The 18,864-nt window shown below is 55.7% G+C and overlaps 2 protein-coding genes across 4 annotated transcripts; one reads left to right on the plus strand and one right to left on the minus strand.

The window, feature by feature from the left end:
• Nucleotides 1-2,561: 2,561 nt before the first annotated feature.
• On the minus strand, nt 2,562-17,383 carry pknox1 (PBX/knotted 1 homeobox 1). 3 transcript variants are annotated; one of them, XM_031896394.1, is made up of 13 exons: nt 17,278-17,383; nt 13,555-13,654; nt 12,879-12,992; nt 11,732-11,847; nt 11,471-11,642; nt 10,136-10,300; nt 10,002-10,034; nt 9,748-9,838; nt 9,555-9,652; nt 8,351-8,479; nt 5,049-5,125; nt 4,780-4,946; nt 2,562-4,704 (listed from the first exon to the last, which is right to left on the minus strand). In XM_031896394.1, exons 3-13 carry the CDS (start codon nt 12,927-12,929, stop codon nt 4,493-4,495), a joined length of 1,311 nt encoding a protein of 436 aa, XP_031752254.1. In that variant the 5' UTR covers nt 12,930-12,992; nt 13,555-13,654; nt 17,278-17,383; the 3' UTR covers nt 2,562-4,492. The 3 variants fall into 3 exon arrangements, with proteins under 3 accessions (XP_031752254.1, XP_031752253.1, XP_031752255.1); XM_031896393.1 differs by having other exon boundaries at nt 12,879-13,009; XM_031896395.1 differs by lacking the exon at nt 10,002-10,034 and having other exon boundaries at nt 12,879-13,009.
• LOC101732917 lies at nt 2,792-4,532 on the plus strand. Its single transcript, XM_031896392.1, has 2 exons — nt 2,792-4,051; nt 4,121-4,532. Exons 1-2 carry the CDS (start codon nt 2,810-2,812, stop codon nt 4,319-4,321), a joined length of 1,443 nt encoding a protein of 480 aa, XP_031752252.1. The 5' UTR covers nt 2,792-2,809; the 3' UTR covers nt 4,322-4,532.
• Nucleotides 17,384-18,864: the final 1,481 nt, after the last annotated feature.

Consider the following 18,864-nt stretch of genomic DNA (forward strand, 5'->3'; position numbering starts at 1 on the left):
GTGATCCTGCTGAAATGTTTGGCGCCATCTTCCTCACCGTCCCGCTGCTGCGCCACTTTGTTGGCATTTGGGGCATTTGCCCCGTTACCAGCGCCACAATATCCCAGAGAGGCGTCGACTTGTGGAACCTTCATTCTTTTTTGTCTCAGTCTCTCCCTGGCATTGCCCCACCCTGCTCTGTGCCAGGGGCCCTTGGGGGCCAAACCCTCGTACCCACAGTTACACATAGGGGCAGGATAATCCCGCTGCCAGCTCAGTATGATACGCCCACGAGCCCCTGTGATGGGCAAATCATGAGGGGCACTAGACGACACCTTGCTGTAAGGGGGTAATTACCGTGTCACACAGGCCTCTTCATGGGGCTTTTACTTAAATAAATACTTAAAGGGAAACTACACCCCCAGAATGAATATGTAACCAACAGTTTATATTATGTTAAAGAATCTCCCAAACTGGAATATATATATCAGTAAATATTGCCCTTTTACCTCCTTTCCCTTGAGCCGCCATTTTGTGATGGGCTGTGTGCTCCCTCAGAGATCAGCTGACAGGAAGTGATGGGCTGTGTGTTCCCTCAGAGATCAGCCAACAGGAAGTGATGGGCTGTGTGCTCCCTCAGAGATCAGCTGACAGGAAGTGATGGGCTGTGTGTTCCCTCAGAGATCGGCCGACAGGAAGTGATGGGCTGTGTGCTCCCTCAGAGATCAGCTGACAGGAAGTGATGGGCTGTGTGTTCCCTCAGAGATCGGCCAACAGGAAGTGATGGGCTGTGTGTTCCCTCAGAGATCGGCCGACAGGAAGTGATGGGCTGTGTGTTCCCTCAGAGATCGGCCGACAGGAAGTGATGGGCTGTGTGTTCCCTCAGAGATCGGCCGACAGGAAGTGATGGGCTGTGTGTTCCCTCAGAGATCGGCCGACAGGAAGTGATGGGCTGTGTGTTCCCTCAGAGATCGGCCGACAGGAAGTGATGGGCTGTGTGTTCCCTCAGAGATCGGCCGACAGGAAGTGATGGGCTGTGTGTTCCCTCAGAGATCGGCCGACAGGAAGTGATGGGCTGTGTGTTCCCTCAGAGATCGGCCGACAGGAAGTGATGGGCTGTGTGTTCCCTCAGAGATCGGCCGACAGGAAGTGATGGGCTGTGTGTTCCCTCAGAGATCGGCCGACAGGAAGTGATGGGCTGTGTGTTCCCTCAGAGATCGGCCGACAGGAAGTGATGGGCTGTGTGTTCCCTCAGAGATCGGCCGACAGGAAGTGATGGGCTGTGTGTTCCCTCAGAGATCGGCCGACAGGAAGTGATGGGCTGTGTGCTCCCTCAGAGATCGGCCGACAGGAAGTGATGGGCTGTGTGTTCCCTCAGAGATCGGCCGACAGGAAGTGATGGGCTGTGTGCTCCCTCAGAGATCGGCCGACAGGAAGTGATGGGCTGTGTGTTCCCTCAGAGATCGGCCGACAGGAAGTGATGGGCTGTGTGTTCCCTCAGAGATCAGCCGACAGGAAGTGATGGGCTGTGTGTTCCCTCAGAGATCGGCTGACAGGAAGTGATGCAGCTCTAACTGTAACAGGAAGTAGTGTGGGGGAGAAAAAAGACAGAACTCTGTCCATTCACTGGCTGATATTTGTGTGCACTGTGAATCATGTGATCCCAGGGGGCGGCCCTTAGTACTTAAAATGGCAGTTTCCTATTTAGGATTAGCCAATGGCACATACTGCTAAATAAGTTTATTTAGATGGAGGAGGGATATATATATATATATATATATATAAAATGGGCTGTTTATACAATATACTGTTATACAGACCTACATTATTCAGGGGTAGTTTCCCTTTAAAGGAGAAGTAAAAATCACTGGGGGTGCCAAATGTTAGGAACCCCCAGTGGGCACTGGTTCTGTTATGGAAGAGCCAAGCACCCCGCCCGGTACTGAGTGGAACACTGCGCCCCCCTGTGGTTCCCAATGGGTGGGGTATGTGCTGGGATGCCTGTGGGCTACTGACAAATAGGCAGAAACCCAAGAACCACAATTACGGAACATGGAACACGGAGCAGAACTCCCTGACAGATACCGGGGTCTCGGCCCACTTGAATGGAGCAGAACCTCAGCCCGGCACTGGGGCTTCAAGTGTTTTTGTGATCAATTAATGATATTTGATTTGTTTTGTTTCAGATATGAGTGGTACCGGCCCACAGTACCGGCCCACAGTACCGGCCCACAGTACCGGCCCACAGTATTCAGTGATTAAAGGAAACATTCCAGGCTTTTATGTTATTTACATACATTTAACCCTATCCTGACCTGCTTCCATGTTGCAGTGATGGATTCTAGGACCTGAGAGGATAACACCCCCCCCCCCCCCCCCCCCCCCCCCCATACATAGTCAGGGGCAGAAGCTGATGGGTGCTGAGTCAGCTCTTGTGCCAAACATATGCCCAACCCCACAACTTCCAGCTCCCCCCGTAAGCACAATTTAGACTGTAAGCTCTTACACACAGGGCAGCGCATTCATAGATGGACCCTCTCTTCCTTCCACCAATAGGATAAGAGAAAGGAGACAGGGACACGGGATGTTCCAAGGTTTATTTTCTCACAACCCTACAAAAATACAGTTCTATCATTAGGGGAGTAAAATCAGCCATTTATGCGCCCAATGGAGGGCACTGCGGGTGGCACCCAACACATGGGCTGTAATGGCTGGGAAATAACCATGGTGGCCCAGTGCCACCCCCAGAGTGCCATCATGGTGTCTATCCCACACACACTGGCACCGTAACTCATCCAATCCATGGGCTGTAGGAGTTGGCACGTACAACATGGCAGCCCAGTGTGACTGGCACCATAACTCATACAATCCATGGGCTGTAGGAGCTGGCACGTACAACATGGCAGCCCAGTGTGACTGGCACCATCACTCATCCAGTCCTTGGGCTGTAGGAGTTGGCACGTACAACATGGCAGCCCAGTGTGACTGGCACCATAACTCATACAATCCATGGGCTGTAGGAGTTGGCACGTACAACATGGCAGCCCAGTGTGACTGGCACCATAACTCATCCAGTCCATGGGCTGAAGGAGTTGGCACGTACAACATGGCAGCCCAGTGTGACTGGCACCATAACTCATCCAGTCCATGGGCTGTAGGAGTTGGCACGTACAACATGGCAGCCCAGTGTGACTGGCACCATAATTCATACTATCCATGGGCTGTAGGAGTTGGCACGTACAACATGGCAGCCCAGTGTGACTGGCACCATAACTCATACAATCCATGGGCTGTAGGAGTTGGCACGTACAACATGGCAGCCCAGTGTGACTGGCACCATAACTCATACAATCCATGGGCTGCAGGAGTTGGCACGTACAACATGGCAGCCCAGTGTGACTGGCACCATAACTCATCCAGTCCATGGGCTGTAGGAGTTGGCACGTACAACATGGCAGCCCAGTGTGACTGGCACCATAACTCATACAATCCATGGGCTGTAGGAGTTGGCACGTACAACATGGCAGCCCAGTGTGACTGGCACCATAACTCATACAATCCATGGGCTGTAGGAGCTGGCACGTACAACATGGCAGCCCAGTGTGACTGGCACCATCACTCATCCAGTCCTTGGGCTGTAGGAGTTGGCACGTACAACATGGCAGCCCAGTGTGACTGGCACCATAACTCATACAATCCATGGGCTGTAGGAGTTGGCACGTACAACATGGCAGCCCAGTGTGACTGGCACCATAACTCATACAATCCATGGGCTGTAGGAGTTGGCACGTACAACATGGCAGCCCAGTGTGACTGGCACCATAACTCATCCAGTCCATGGGCTGAAGGAGTTGGCACGTACAACATGGCAGCCCAGTGTGACTGGCACCATAACTCATCCAGTCCATGGGCTGTAGGAGTTGGCACGTACAACATGGCAGCCCAGTGTGACTGGCACCATAATTCATACTATCCATGGGCTGTAGGAGTTGGCACGTACAACATGGCAGCCCAGTGTGACTGGCACCATAACTCATCCAGTCCATGGGCTGTAGGAGTTGGCACGTACAACATGGCATCCCAGTGTGACTGGCACCATAACTCATCCAGTCCATGGGCTGTAGGAGTTGGCACGTACAACATGGCAGCCCAGTGTGAGAGCCACCCGCACTCTCACTCGAGACACCCCGGGATAATAATAACACAAGTGACCAACCATCTGGCCGGCAGTGACCTACACATCATACAAAATCCCCCTTTCTGGGCTGGGAGAGCCCTTTATTGTCCACATGACAAAGCCCCCGCTCCGGTTCTGTTTGGGTCACTTCCCCCTTGGCTCTAGGGGACCCCTGGGAGCCACAGTCCACTTATTAAGGTGCAAAATTCATTGTCACAAGTGAAGGATACGGTGATTGGCAGCGGGGGGCAGTTCAGCACACTGTGGGCAGGTTACATGGGCGCCCCCCCAAGGAGAGTTCCGTGCAACCCACGGGGCAGTAGGGAGCAATCTGTATCACTGCAGCCCCCCGCTGCTCAGTACCAGTCCCCTCAGCTCCCCTTCACTGATTCCAGTGTCTGTTTCCTCCTGGTCTGTATCCAGCGAGTCGTCATCGCTTTGCCCCCCCAGCATCACCTGCTGCACGGCCAGGGTGGCGCCGTCCGATGTCAGCGACTGCAAGCTGTCTGTTCCGAGACCCCCGGGGGCCGACAGAGTCACGACGGTGCCTGGGGGGAGAGATGGAGTCGGTGTATAAGGGGCAGGAATGCAAGGGGGCAGCAATGGAAGCAGAGACTCCTTACCATCAGCAATGCCAATGTCTGTGCCCGGCTGTGCCCCCCCGGCTATGGAGTCGGGCCAGAATCTCTGCACCGGGCGGCTCTGCCCACTCTTCTTCTTGGCCTTGGGGGTGTCGCTGCTGCTGGAGTCCAACATGGGCTGCAGGATCCTGCGTCGGGCATTGATAAACCTGCAGGGAATGGATTCATGAATATGGGCCCCAAATTCTGCTACTGACCCCACTTCTGCACCAACAACCCCCAATACTGGCACCAGTCTCAGTCCCACTCACCAGTTATTAACCTGGAGCAGCGTCAGGTTTGTCTGCGCCGCAATCTGCTTCTTTTCATCCTCTGTGGGGTACGGGTGCTACAGAGGGACACAAGGCATCGCTGTTAGACTGGCACGGGGGCGGAGCCTCACAGGGATAGGGGACATGGGGGCGGAGCCTCACAGGGATAGGGGACATGGGGGCAGAGCCTCACAGGGATAGGGGACATGGGGGAGGAAGCTCACATGGATAGGGAACATGGGGCGGAGCCTCACAGGGATAGGGGACATGGGGGCGGAGCCTCACAGGGATAGGGGACATGGGGGAGGAACCTCACAGGGATAGGGAACATGGGGGAGGAACCTCACAGGGATAGGGGACATGGGGGAGGAAGCTCACAGGGATAGGGAACATGGGGCGGAGCCTCACAGGGATAGGGGACATGGGGGAGGAACCTCACAGGGATAGGGAACATGGGGGCGGAGCCTCACAGGGATAGGGGACATGGGGGAGGAACCTCACAGGGATAGGGGACATGGGGGAGGAAGCTCACATGGATAGGGAACAGGGGGCGGAGCCTCACAGGGATAGGGGACATGGGGGAGGAACCTCACAGGGAAAGGGAACATGGGGGCGGAGCCTCACAGGGATAGGGGACATGGGGGAGGAAGCTCACATGGATAGGGAACATGGGGCGGAGCCTCACAGGGATAGGGGACATGGGGGAGGAAGCTCACAGGGATAGGGGACATGGGGGAGGAACCTCACAGGGATATGGGACATGGGGGAGGAAGCTCACAGGGATAGGGGACATGGGGGAGGAAGCTCACATGGATAGGGAACATGGGGCGGAGCCTCACAGGGATAGGGCACATGGGGGAGGAACCTCACAGGGATAGGGAACATGGGGGCGGAGCCTCACAGGGATAGGGGACATGGGGGAGGAAGCTCACAGGGATAGGGGACATGGGGGAGGAAGCTCACAGGGATAGGGAACATGGGGCGGAGCCTCACAGGGATAGGGGACATGGGGCGGAGCCTCACAGGGATAGGGGACATGGGGGCAGAGCCTCACAGGGATAGGGGACATGGGGGCGGAGCCTCACAGGGATAGGGGACATGGGGGAGGAAGCTCACATGGATGGGGAACATGGGGCGGAGCCTCACAGGGATAGGGGACATGGGGGAGGAAGCTCACATGGATAGGGGACATGGGGGCGGAGCCTCACAGGGATAGGGGACATGGGGGCAGAGCCTCACAGGGATAGGGGACATGGGGGCAGAGCCTCACAGGGATAGGGGACATGGGGGAGGAAGCTCACATGGATAGGGAACATGGGGCGGAGCCTCACAGGGATAGGGGACATGGGGGAGGAACCTCACAGGGAAAGGGAACATGGGGGCGGAGTCTCACAGGGATAGGGGACATGGGGGAGGAAGCTCACATGGATAGGGAACATGGGGCGGAGCCTCACAGTGATAGGGGACATGGGGGAGGAACCTCACAGGGATAGGGAACATGGGGCGGAGCCTCACAGGGATAGGGGACATGGGGGAGGAAGCTCACAGGGATAGGGGACATGGGGGAGGAAGCTCACATGGATAGGGAACATGGGGCGGAGCCTCACAGGGATAGGGGACATGGGGGAGGAACCTCACAGGGATAGGGAACATGGGGGCGGAGCCTCACAGGGATAGGGGACATGGGGGAGGAAGCTCACAGGGATAGGGGACATGGGGCGGAGCCTCACAGGGATAGGGGACATGGGGGAGGAAGCTCACATGGATAGGGAACATGGGGCGGAGCCTCACAGGGATAGGGGACATGGGGGCGGAGCCTCACAGGGATAGGGGACATGGGGGAGGAAGCTCACAGGGATAGGGGACATGGGGCGGAGCCTCACAGGGATAGGGGACATGGGGGAGGAACCTCACAGGGATAGGGAACATGGGGCGGAGCCTCACAGGGATAGGGGACATGGGGGAGGAAGCTCACAGGGATAGGGGACATGGGGGAGGAAGCTCACAGGGATAGGGGACATGGGGCGGAGCCTCACAGGGATAGGGGACATGGGGGAGGAACCTCACAGGGATAGGGAACATGGGGCGGAGCCTCACAGGGATAGGGGACATGGGGGAGGAAGCTCACAGGGATAGGGGACATGGGGGAGGAAGCTCACATGGATAGGGAACATGGGGCGGAGCCTCACAGGGATAGGGGACATGGGGGAGGAACCTCACAGGGATAGGGAACATGGGGGCGGAGCCTCACAGGGATAGGGGACATGGGGGAGGAAGCTCACAGGGATAGGGGACATGGGGCGGAGCCTCACAGGGATAGGGGACATGGGGGAGGAAGCTCACATGGATAGGGAACATGGGGGAGGAAGCTCACAGGGATAGGGGACATGGGGGAGGAAGCTCACATGGATAGGGAACATGGGGCGGAGCCTCACAGGGATAGGGGACATGGGGGAGGAACCTCACAGGGATAGGGAACAGTGGGGCGGAGCCTCACAGGGATAGGGGACATGGGGGAGGAAGCTCACATGGATAGGGAACAGGGGGCGGAGCCTCACAGGGATAGGGGACATGGGGGAGGAACCTCACAGGGAAAGGGAACATGGGGGCGGAGCCTCACAGGGATAGGGGACATGGGGGAGGAAGCTCACATGGATAGGGAACAGGGGGCGGAGCCTCACAGGGATAGGGGACATGGGGGAGGAACCTCACAGGGAAAGGGAACATGGGGGCGGAGCCTCACAGGGATAGGGGACATGGGGGAGGAAGCTCACATGGATAGGGAACATGGGGGCGGAGCCTCACAGGGATAGGGGACATGGGGGAGGAAGCTCACATGGATAGGGAACATGGGGCGGAGCCTCACAGGGATAGGGGACATGGGGGAGGAAGCTCACAGGGATAGGGGACATGGGGGAGGAACCTCACAGGGATATGGGACATGGGGGAGGAAGCTCACATGGATAGGGGACATGGGGCGGAGCCTCACAGGGATAGGGCACATGGGGGAGGAACCTCACAGGGATAGGGAACATGGGGGCGGAGCCTCACAGGGATAGGGGACATGGGGGAGGAAGCTCACAGGGATAGGGAACATGGGGGCGGAGCCTCACAGGGATAGGGGACATGGGGGAGGAAGCTCACAGGGATAGGGGACATGGGGGCGGAACCTCACAGAGATAGGGGACATGGGGGCGGAACCTCACAGGGATAGGGGACATGGGGGCGGAACCTCACAGGGATAGGGGACATGGGGGTGGAGCCTCACAGGGATAGGGGAGAGGAGATGAGTGCACACTCACCCCAATGTGCTGGAAGAGCCAGGATCTCATGACGTTAGTGGCCTGTTTGGGAAGGACCCCTCGTTTGTTCTTTCCAGATCCGTCATCCGAGTGCAGAAGCCCCAGATCCTGACTGAGCTGTAACTGCAGCTGCACAGAGAGGGGGAGAGAGAGGGTTACTGGGGGGCATTAATGGGTAACTGGGGTGGGATAGAAACTGGGCAGGGGCAGAATATGATTCTTTAGTTATATCAGCACTGTACTAAGATTATACATCATTCCCATCAGTGCCTGCCCCAGTGAGCATACAATCTAAGGTCCCTATTACATTCCCATCAGTCCCTGCCCCAGTGAGCATACAATCTAAGGTCCCTATTACATTCCCATCAGTCCCTGCCCCAGTGAGCTTACAATCTAAGGTCCCTATCCCATTCCCATCAGCCCCTGCCCCAGTGAGCTTACAATCTAAGGTCCCTATCCCATTCCCATCAGCCCCTGCCCCAGTGAGCTTACAATCTAAGGTCCCTATCCCATTCCCATCAGCCCCTGCCCCAGTGAGCTTACACTCTAAGGTCCCTATCCCATTCCCATCAGCCCCTGCCCCAGTGAGCTTACAATCTAAGGTACCTATCACATTCCCATCAGTCCCTGCCCTAGTGAGCTTACAATCTAAGGTCCCTATCCCATTCCCATCAGTCCCTGCCCCAGTGAGCTTACAATCTAAGGTCCCTATCCCATTCCCATCAGCCCCTGCCCCAGTGAGCTTACAGTCTAAGGTCCCTATCCCATTCCCATCAGCCCCTGCCCTAGTGAGCTTACAATCTAAGGTCCCTATCCCATTCCCATCAGTCCCTGCCCCAGTGAGCTTACAATCTAAGGTCCCTATCACATTCCCATCAGTCCCTGCCCCAGATTCTGTTAGTGCCTATAAGAGGGGCCTGGATGAGTTCTTGATCAAGCAGAATACCCAAGGCTATTGTGATACTAATACCTACAGTTAGTACTAGTGGGTGTATATATAGTTTATGTATGTGAGTGTATAGATTGGTAGGTGGGGGTTAGGTGTGCTGGGTTTACTTGGATGGGATGAACTTGATGGACATTGGTCTTTTTTCAACCCTATGTAACTATGTAACTATATTGGTGCTTACAATTTGATTTTTATCTTGGAAGAGGGGTATGAATGAATTGGGTGACAGACACAGACAGACAGACAGCCACACACCTGAGAGTTCTGAATGCGGATGGTGCCAGGGGACAGAGCCTGAGCCACAACCTGCCCCTGGGGGGTAACAACAGTCACAGGCTGGTACACAGTGCCACCTAGGGGAAAGGACAACCCCAAAGTCAACACAAGGAAGCAAGAAAAGAAACCAATGAAATGAAGGGCCCCCAGGAGTGGGTGGGAAGTACAGTACCTGCCATGGTTGCCACGGCCACATTCCCTTGCTGCAAAGCTGAGGCTGGAAGTACAATTCCCTGCGGGCTGAGGGTCCCACCGATCCCACTCTGTAAGTACAAACAGGGAGAGGCAGTGGGTCAGGACCAAGCATGGCTGCCACCAGGCAGAGACAGGCAGGAGTGGGGGTGGGCTTGCAGTGGGTGGGGTTTCAGTGGGTGGGGACATGTCAATGCAGGTACACAGGACTCCATAGTTCATTATAACACTCACCCGTTCCTTAGTTCCACCCCAGCTGATCCCACTCTGTAAGTACAAACAGGGAAGAGGAATGGGTCTGGCACATCTCTGCCCCTTTGTTTCACCCCCCCCCCCCAGCATTACAAGTGAGACCCCCCCACTGGTACCTGTACAGGTGAGTAAGGACCGGCAGCCTCGCCGCTCAGCAGCGTCTCGCTGTTCATTTTAGTCTTCAGGCAGGAGATGTAGCGACTACAGAAATCCTTACAGAGCTCATTCACCTTCTCCAGCTCCAACAGGTGGATCCGCAGCACCTGGATCGCTTTCACCATCTGTGGGGCAGGGAGGTGGGTTATAGGTCTGCCCATCTCTGCCCCAGGAACTGTGTATTATCTGTATCTCAACCGCAACCAGACGGTCGTACGATCATTCCCAACCCACAGTGTGGCCTGATGGCGAGGCTCAGTAAGCAGGGAGCCCCCTGGGGGAGACCCTCGGTACTGTGCCACTGCCAGCGTCTGTATATGCACTTGGTACCAGCAGCTGTAACTGCATTGCTATAGGCTGGGGGTGCACACAGTAACACAGACACACACAGAGACCCAGTAACACAGAGACACCCAGACACACACAGAGACACCCAGTAACACAGAGACACCCAGACACACACAGAGACACCCAGACACACACAGAGACACCCAGACACACACAGAGACACCCAGACACACACAGAGACACCCAGACACACACAGAGACACCCAGTAACACAGAGACACCCAGTAACACAGAGACACCCAGTAACAGAGACACCCAGTAACACAGAGACACCCAGTAACACAGAGACACCCAGACACACACAGAGACACACAGTAACACAGACACCCAGTAACACAGAGACACCCAGTAACACAGAGACACCCAGTAACACAGAGACACCCAGTAACACAGAGACACACCGTAACACAGAGACACCCAGTAACACAGAGACACCCAGACACACACAAAGACACACAGACACAAACAGAGACACCCAGTAATATAGAGACACCCAGACACAAAGAGACACCCAGTAACACAGAGACACCCAGTAACACAGAGACACACCGTAACACAGAGACACACCGTAACACAGAGACACCCAGTAACACAGAGACACCCAGTAACACAGAGACACCCAGTAACACAGAGACACCCAGTAACACAGAGACACCCAGTAACACAGAGACACCCAGTAACACAGAGACACCCAATAACACAGAGACACCCAGTAACACAGAGACACCCAATAACACAGAGACACCCAGTAACACAGAGACACCCAGTAACACAGAGACACCCAGTAACACAGAGACACACCGTAACACAGAGACACCCAGTAACACAGAGACACCCAGTAACACAGAGACACCCAGTAACACAGAGACACACCGTAACACAGAGACACCCAGTAACACAGAGACACCCAGTAACACAGAGACACCCAGTAACACACAGAGACACACCAGGCTGTCAGTCTCTGGGTCATCGGAGAAGAAATCCTTGCCCTCCTTGTGATGGCGCCTGACGAATGTCTCAATATCCAAGTCAAAGCTGGCGGAGGTTGTGCCTTCGGCCCCCTGTGTGCAGCCTTCACATTTCTCAAAGAGCAGAGCAAGAAGGGGGAAGAGTGGGTGCCTGGGGGGAGAGAATGGGGTCAGTGAGACACACAGCCAGTAGCCAGAGTCGCTAAACACATGACGGGAGGGTGCGTAAGGACCACCCACCTGTATATGGACTGTTTATCCGCCTCCATAGGATTCTCCCCAGACGCAGGGGATGGGTCAGACGGATTGACACACACAGGGTCTTCCTCAGTCTTAAACTGAGTGATGACTTGTAACTAAAAGACATGCAGTGAGGGACAGGGTTACACATATTCTTCCTATAACCACCCACAGGCACCAACACCCCCACCTATTCTTACACAGGCACTCACTTCCACAGCCAGTCGTGGCCCACCCATTTATACACAGGCAGCCATGGCCCACCCATTTATACACAGGCAGCCATGGCCCACCCATTTATACACAGGCAGCCATGGCCCACCCATTTATACACAGGCAGCCATGGCCCACCCATTTATACACAGGCAGCCGTGGCCCACCCATTTATACACAGGCAGCCATGGCCCACCCATTTATACATAGGCAGGCATGGCCCACCCATTTATACACAGGCAGCCATGGCCCACCCATTTATACACAGGCAGCCATGGCCCACCCATTTATACACAGGCAGCCACACCCCATCCATTCATGCACAGGCAGCCATGCCCCCACCCATTTATATACAGGCACCCACACCCCATCCATTCATGCACAGGCAGCCATGGCCCACCCATTTATACACAGGCAGCCATGGCCCACCCATTTATACACAGGCAGCCATGCCCCCACCCATTTATACACAGGCAGCCATGCCCCCACCCATTTATATACAGGCAGCCATGGCCCACCCATTTATACACAGGCAGCCATGCCCCCACCCATTTATACACAGGCAGCCATGCCCCCACCCATTTATATACAGGCAGCCATGGCCCACCCATTTATACACAGGCAGCCATGCCCCCACCCATTTATACACAGGCAGCCATGCCCCCACCCATTTATATACAGGCAGCCATGGCCCACCCATTTATACACAGGCAGCCATGCCCCCACCCATTTATACACAGGCAGCCATGCCCCCACCCATTTATATACAGGCAGCCATGGCCCACCCATTTATACACAGGCAGCCATGGCCCACCCATTTATACACAGGCAGCCATACCAAAACCTTTTATACACAGGCAGCCATGCCCCCACCCATTTATATACAGGCACCCACACCCCATCCATTCATGCACAGGAATTAGGGAGGAAATACCTGCTGTTCCTCTGAGTAATTGTCCATGTCCAGTCTCTCAGCAGACATCATGATGCCCTGCGCCTTGGCCTTTCACATCACGGTGACTGTGGGCCTGGGCTCCTGAGCCAGTATCTGTGTGGGGAAAGAATCTATAGGGCTGTTATTCATGTTCACAATTTACAATGGGGGCAATTAACACCAAGAAACCCATCACACGGCGAGTGAAGCATGCACCTATTGTAACGAGATACCTCGCGGCTCACAGGAGAGGGAATTCATAAAAATGACAAAATAAAATGTTTTGAAGTTGGTTCCCTGCACTAATGCTGAATGTGAGTGGGGCAATAACCAGAAGGGAACGGAGGAGTCAGAGGTAATTGCTGAAATGCCAGACTTGCTGAACAAAAAGTGAAATAATTACAAAAACACAAATAAAAAAAAAAAAGAGAGCTTTAGCTTGGCCTTTATAGGGAAATGGTGACGCCCACACAGAGCGAGCCAATTAGAGCTTCACAACTTCCACAGTAATGAAACAAACATGTAGCCAGTCAGTAGGAAATACAAATGGCTGCAGGAAATAGCCAATCACAGCATTTGAGCTAGAGGGAACAGCCATAGGGCAAGAAGTAACCAATCAAGGTAAAACCAGTAGCACCCCAACTCTATGGGCTCCCCCCTTTCCCAGGAGACTCACGTTTGTGCTTGTGCCGTCACACTCGCCTTGAACCTCTCAGCTTCTCTATCCCCACTGCTCCTGCATGGCTGTGTTCCTCTGCAGAATGGGGCCCTGTAACCTGTACAGGTAAATATAGGCAGAACTGACATTAAAGGCCATGTAAAGCCTACATTTGCCTACAGTGTATATCAGTTGGGCACGTCTCCCCCACCCAAACGGCACCATTAGTACTGCATATATCCCCTCCCCTTGCAGCACCATCACATGTTCCTAAAGCAAATAGCAGCTTTCACCCGGCGGCCATTTTCCCTCTGATACATAATCAAATACATTTAAATCTGCAAACAGCCTACACACACACAGACTCTTATTCAGCGTACATTTCATCAACAATGCAGGCTTACACAGGCACAACTGTCTCTGATAAAAGTTCTGCTTTGTTTGAGCTGAGCTCAGGAGAGGAGGTTAGGAGAAAAAAATTGAAGCAGACAACTAGAACTGAGTTTCTATGGTAACCAGCAAATGCCATCTCATCATTGGCTGCTAGGCTGGGGGGGGTGTTTAGTAATCTGAGCTTAGAACAACTGAGCATGCCCACAAGCCAGAAGTCATAGCAAATTCCTGAGGGGGGGGCGAGTGGGTTACAGGAAGAGAAGGAAATCTAAGTGATTAAGGGGATGTTGCAGCCTTTCTATTAACCTCTGGGCACCCAGTGGGGCAGGTATTGAAAGATTTCAAGGAGGCTTTTCACTGTTAAAATATTTGTGTGTGGGGGGTTTACATGTTCTTTAAACTCCACCCTCTATTGTACATTGGGGGGGGGAGAACTCTCTGTCCCATCCCTGAGACCCCTCAGGCTGAACCCGAGTTTCTCCCAAAAGGAAAGTAAAGAACATTCTATGACTGGGTTTCTCATGGTCAAAGGACCCACTGTGTGTCCTAAAATAATAGTTGATCCCTACTCAGCAGGTCCGGTTACCTTAGGCCTATCCCTACTCAGCGGGTTTGGTTACCTTAGGCCTATCCCTACTCAGCAGGTCCGGTTACCTTAGGCCTATCCCTACTCAGCGGGTCCGGTTACCTTAGGCCTATCCCTACTCAGCAGGCCCGGTTACCTTAGGCCTATCCCTACTCAGCAGGTCCGGTTACCTTAGGCCTATCCCTACTCAGCGGGTCCGGTTACCTTATGCCTATACCTACTCAGCAGGCCCGGTTACCTTAGGCCTATCCCTACTCAGCGGGTCCGGTTACCTTAGGCCTATCCCTACTCAGCGGGTCCGGTTACCTTAGGCCTATCCCTACTCAGCAGGCCCGGTTACCTTAGGCCTATCCCTACTCAGCAGGTCCGGTTACCTTAGGCCTATCCCTACTCAGCGGGTCCGGTTACCTTATGCCTATACCTACTCAGCAGGCCCGGTTACCTTAGGCCTATCAATACTCAGCAGGTCCGGTTACCTTAGGCCTATCCCTACTCAGCAGGTCCGGTTACCTTAGGCCTATCCCTACTCAGCGGGTCCGGTTACCTTAGGCCTATCCCTACTCAGCAGGCCCGGTTACCTTAGGCCTATCCCTACTCAGCAGGTCCGGTTACCTTAGGCCTATCCCTACTCAGCGGGTCCGGTTACCTTATGCCTATACCTACTCAGCAGGCCCGGTTACCTTAGGCCTATCAATACTCAGCAGGTCCGGTTACCTTAGGCCCATCCCTACTCAGCAGGTCCGGTTACCTTAGGCCTATCCCTACTCAGCAGGCCCAGTTACCTTAGGCCTATCCCTACTCAGCAGGCCCAGTTACCTTAGGCCTATCCCTACTCAGCAGGTCCGGTTACCTTAGGCCTATCCCTACTCAGCAGGTCCGGTTACCTTAGGCCTATCCCTACTCAGCAGGCCCGGTTACCTTAGGCCTATCCCTACTCAGCGGGTCCGGTTACCTTAGGCCTATCCCTACTCAGCAGGTCCGGTTACCTTAGGCCTATCCCTACTCAGCGGGTTTGGTTACCTTAGGCCTATCCCTACTCAGCAGGTCCGGTTACCTTAGGCCTATCCCTACTCAGCGGGTCCGGTTACCTTATGCCTATACCTACTCAGCAGGCCCGGTTACCTTAGGCCTATCAATACTCAGCAGGTCCGGTTACCTTAGGCCCATCCCTACTCAGCAGGTCCGGTTACCTTAGGCCTATCCCTACTCAGCAGGTCCGGTTACCTTAGGCCTATCCCTACTCAGCAGGTCCGGTTACCTTAGGCCTATCCCTACTCAGTGGGTTTGGTTACCTTAGGCCTATCCCTACTCAGCGGGCCCGGTTACCTTAGGCCTATCCCTACTCAGCGGGTCCGGTTACCTTAGGCCTATACCTACTCAGCAGGTCCGGTTACCTTAGGCCTATCAATACTCAGCAGGTCCGGTTACCTTAGGCCCATCCCTACTCAGCAGGTCCGGTTACCTTAGGCCTATCCCTACTCAGTGGGTTTGGTTACCTTAGGCCTATCCCTACTCAGCAGGTCCGGTTACCTTAGGCCTATCCCTACTCAGCGGGTCCGGTTACCTTAGGCCTATCCCTACTCAGCGGGTCCGGTTACCTTAGGCCTATCCCTACTCAGCGGGTCCGGTTACCTTAGGCCTATCCCTACTCAGCGGGTCCGGTTACCTTAGGCCTATCCCTACTCAGCAGGTCCGGTTACCTTAGGCCTATCCCTACTCAGCGGGTCCGGTTACCTTAGGCCTATGAGTAGGGTCAGCAGGTCCGGTTAATACCCAGCTAATCGGGGAATGTACCAGGTGTCGCTGAACCCCACAAAACTGTGGCCCCAGGAATCCCATTTTACAAGTGGAACTGAGTGGGGAAACTAGGACAGACAACCTTTAGTGTGAGGAATAAAATGGGCAGAAATTAATATATTTGGTTTATGAAAATGTGGATTTTTAAATTATGTGTAAAAAGTGGACTTTTACCTCTGTCCTCTCCAACAGAACTGGGGGCTTCCCCACCGCTGTCCCTCAGGCCTAGTCTGTCTATACCCCCATACATGTGGCCCCACTCTGTCTATATATGGGCCCCCCCATACACACACTATACCCCCATACATGTGGCCCCACTCTGTCTATATATGGGCCCCCCCATACACACACTATACCCCCCTGTGTATATATGGGCCCTGTATATTTGGGCCCCACCATAGCCTACTGGTAGCCCCCCCCACACACAGGGCCCAATGTTGCCCCATACAGCCCATGAATGTCTCTCAGACTGACACAGGGCCCCACACACCAACATGTCACTGTGTACATATGGCCCAACATATATATATCATCCCTCAGTACTGTGCCCCTCCCTTCAGCACTACCCACTCACAGATTGAGCCCCCATACCCCGCCCCCAGCAGCTGGCCCCTCCCCGCGCGTTCCCTACATTCCCTTCCCTCCCCAGTAACAGTTCCCGCTCAGCGCCGATTGGCCGATAGAGAAAGAGCCGGGCGCGGATAGGCTGCTCAGCCCATGTGACTACAGACAGGGGTGTGCGCGCACAGGCGGGGGGGAGGATGAGGGAGGGTCCGGCGGCGCGCAGTGCAGGAGAGCGGGTGGGTGCGGGGGCGCGCACAGCGGAAAGGGGGCAGCCTGGCGGTGTCGGTAGGGCCCAGTGGGGCTGGGAGGGGCGCTAGCGGTGCCCACAGGGGGCGCGGCGGCTGCCGGGAAGCAGCGGGAGTAGAGCGGGCGGGCGGGCGGCGCTGTGACTGACACATTACCCGCTGCCAATCTTCGTCACACTGACAAGCGGCTGCAGCAATCGGGACCCGCAGGGGCGCCTACGTCATCACGTACCACGCCGCTTATTACCATGCCGCCCTTTAGCGCCACACGTATGTACGCACCGACCGCCCACTTCTGAGTATTACTCTCATTGGCCCCGCCCTGCGGGTTCTACTGAGGCCCACTTTGCGCCAGTGTGGGAAAGCGAGGCGGGAAAGTGCCCCCTGTGCCCAGCGACTTTGCGCCAGTGTGGGAAAGGGAGGCGGGAAAGTGCCCCCTGTGCCCAGCGACTTTGCGCCAGTGTGGGAAAGCGAGGCGGGAAAGTGCCCCCTGTGCCCAGCGACTTTGCGCCAGTGTGGGAAAGCGAGGCGGGAAAGTGCCCCCTGTGCCCAGCGACTTTGCGCCAGTGTGGGAAAGCGAGGCGGGAAAGTGCCCCCTGTGCCCAGCGACTTTGCGCCAGTGTGGGAAAGCGAGGCGGGAAAGTGCCCCCTGTGCCCAGCGACTTTGCGCCAGTGTGGGAAAGGGAGGCGGGAAAGTGCCCCCTGTGCCCAGCGACTTTGCGCCAGTGTGGGAAAGGGAGGCGGGAAAGTGCCCCCTGTGCCCAGCGACTTTGCGCCAGTGTGGGAAAGCGAGGCGGGAAAGTGCCCCCTGTGCCCAGCGACTTTGCGCCAGTGTGGGAAAGGGAGGCGGGAAAGTGCCCCCTGTGCCCAGCGACTTTGCGCCAGTGTGGGAAAGCGAGGCGGGAAAGTGCCCCCTGTGCCCAGCGACTTTGCGCCAGTGTGGGAAAGGGAGGCGGGAAAGTGCCCTCTGTGCCCAGCGACTTTGCGCCAGTGTGGGAAAGTGCCCCCTGTGCCCAGCGACTTTGCGCCAGTGTGGGAAAGCGAGGCGGGAAAGTGCCCCCTGTGCCCAGCGACTTTGCGCCAGTGTGGGAAAGCGAGGCAGGAAAGTGCCCCCTGTGCCCAGCGACTTTGCGCCAGTGTGGGAAAGCGAGGCGGGAAAGTGCCCCCTGTGCCCAGCGACTTTGCGCCAGTGTGGGAAAGGGAGGCGGGAAAGTGCCCCCTGTGCCCAGCGACTTTGCGCCAGTGTGGGAAAGGGAGGCGGGAAAGTGCCCCCTGTGCCCAGCGACTTTGCGCCAGTGTGGGAAAGGGAGGCGGGAAAGTGCCCCCTGTGCCCAGCGACTTTGCGCCAGTGTGGGAAAGGGAGGCGGGAAAGTGCCCTTCTGTGCCCAGCGACTTTGCGCCAGTGTGGGAAAGCGAGGCAGGAAAGTGCCCCCTGTGCCCAGCGACTTTGCGCCAGTGTGGGAAAGGGAGGCGGGAAAGTGCCCCCTGTGCCCAGCGACTTTGCGCCAGTGTGGGAAAGGGAGGCGGGAAAGTGCCCTTCTGTGCCCAGCGACTTTGCGCCAGTGTGGGAAAGCGAGGCGGGAAAGTGCCCTCTGTGCCCAGCGACTTTGCGCCAGTGTGGGAAAGGGAGGCGGGAAAGTGCCCCCTGTGCCCAGCGACTTTGCGCCAGTGTGGGAAAGCGAGGCAGGAAAGTGCCCCCTGTGCCCAGCGACTTTGCGCCAGTGTGGGAAAGGGAGGCGGGAA

The sequence above is a fragment of the Xenopus tropicalis genome, chromosome 2 (assembly GCF_000004195.4).
Source record: "Xenopus tropicalis strain Nigerian chromosome 2, UCB_Xtro_10.0, whole genome shotgun sequence".
Classification (NCBI taxonomy): domain Eukaryota; kingdom Metazoa; phylum Chordata; class Amphibia; order Anura; family Pipidae; genus Xenopus; species Xenopus tropicalis.

Bases quoted from the DNA above. Each gene is read 5' to 3' on its own strand.
- pknox1 (XM_031896394.1), bottom strand. From the start codon at position 12,929: ATGATGTCTGCTGAGAGACTGGACATGGACAATTACTCAGAGGAACAG. The intron at 8,480-9,554 runs GTGTGTGGCTGT...CTCTCTGTGCAG, and splicing joins TCCGCATTCAGAACTCTCAG to CTGCAGTTACAGCTCAGTCA. The intron at 4,705-4,779 runs GTAAGGAGTCTC...CTCTCCCCCCAG, and splicing joins AGACATTGGCATTGCTGATG to GCACCGTCGTGACTCTGTCG.
- LOC101732917 (XM_031896392.1), top strand. From the start codon at position 2,810: ATGGCAGCCCAGTGTGACTGGCACCATAACTCATACAATCCATGGGCT. The intron at 4,052-4,120 runs ATGGCATCCCAG...GGCACGTACAAC, and splicing joins TAGGAGTTGGCACGTACAAC to ATGGCAGCCCAGTGTGAGAG.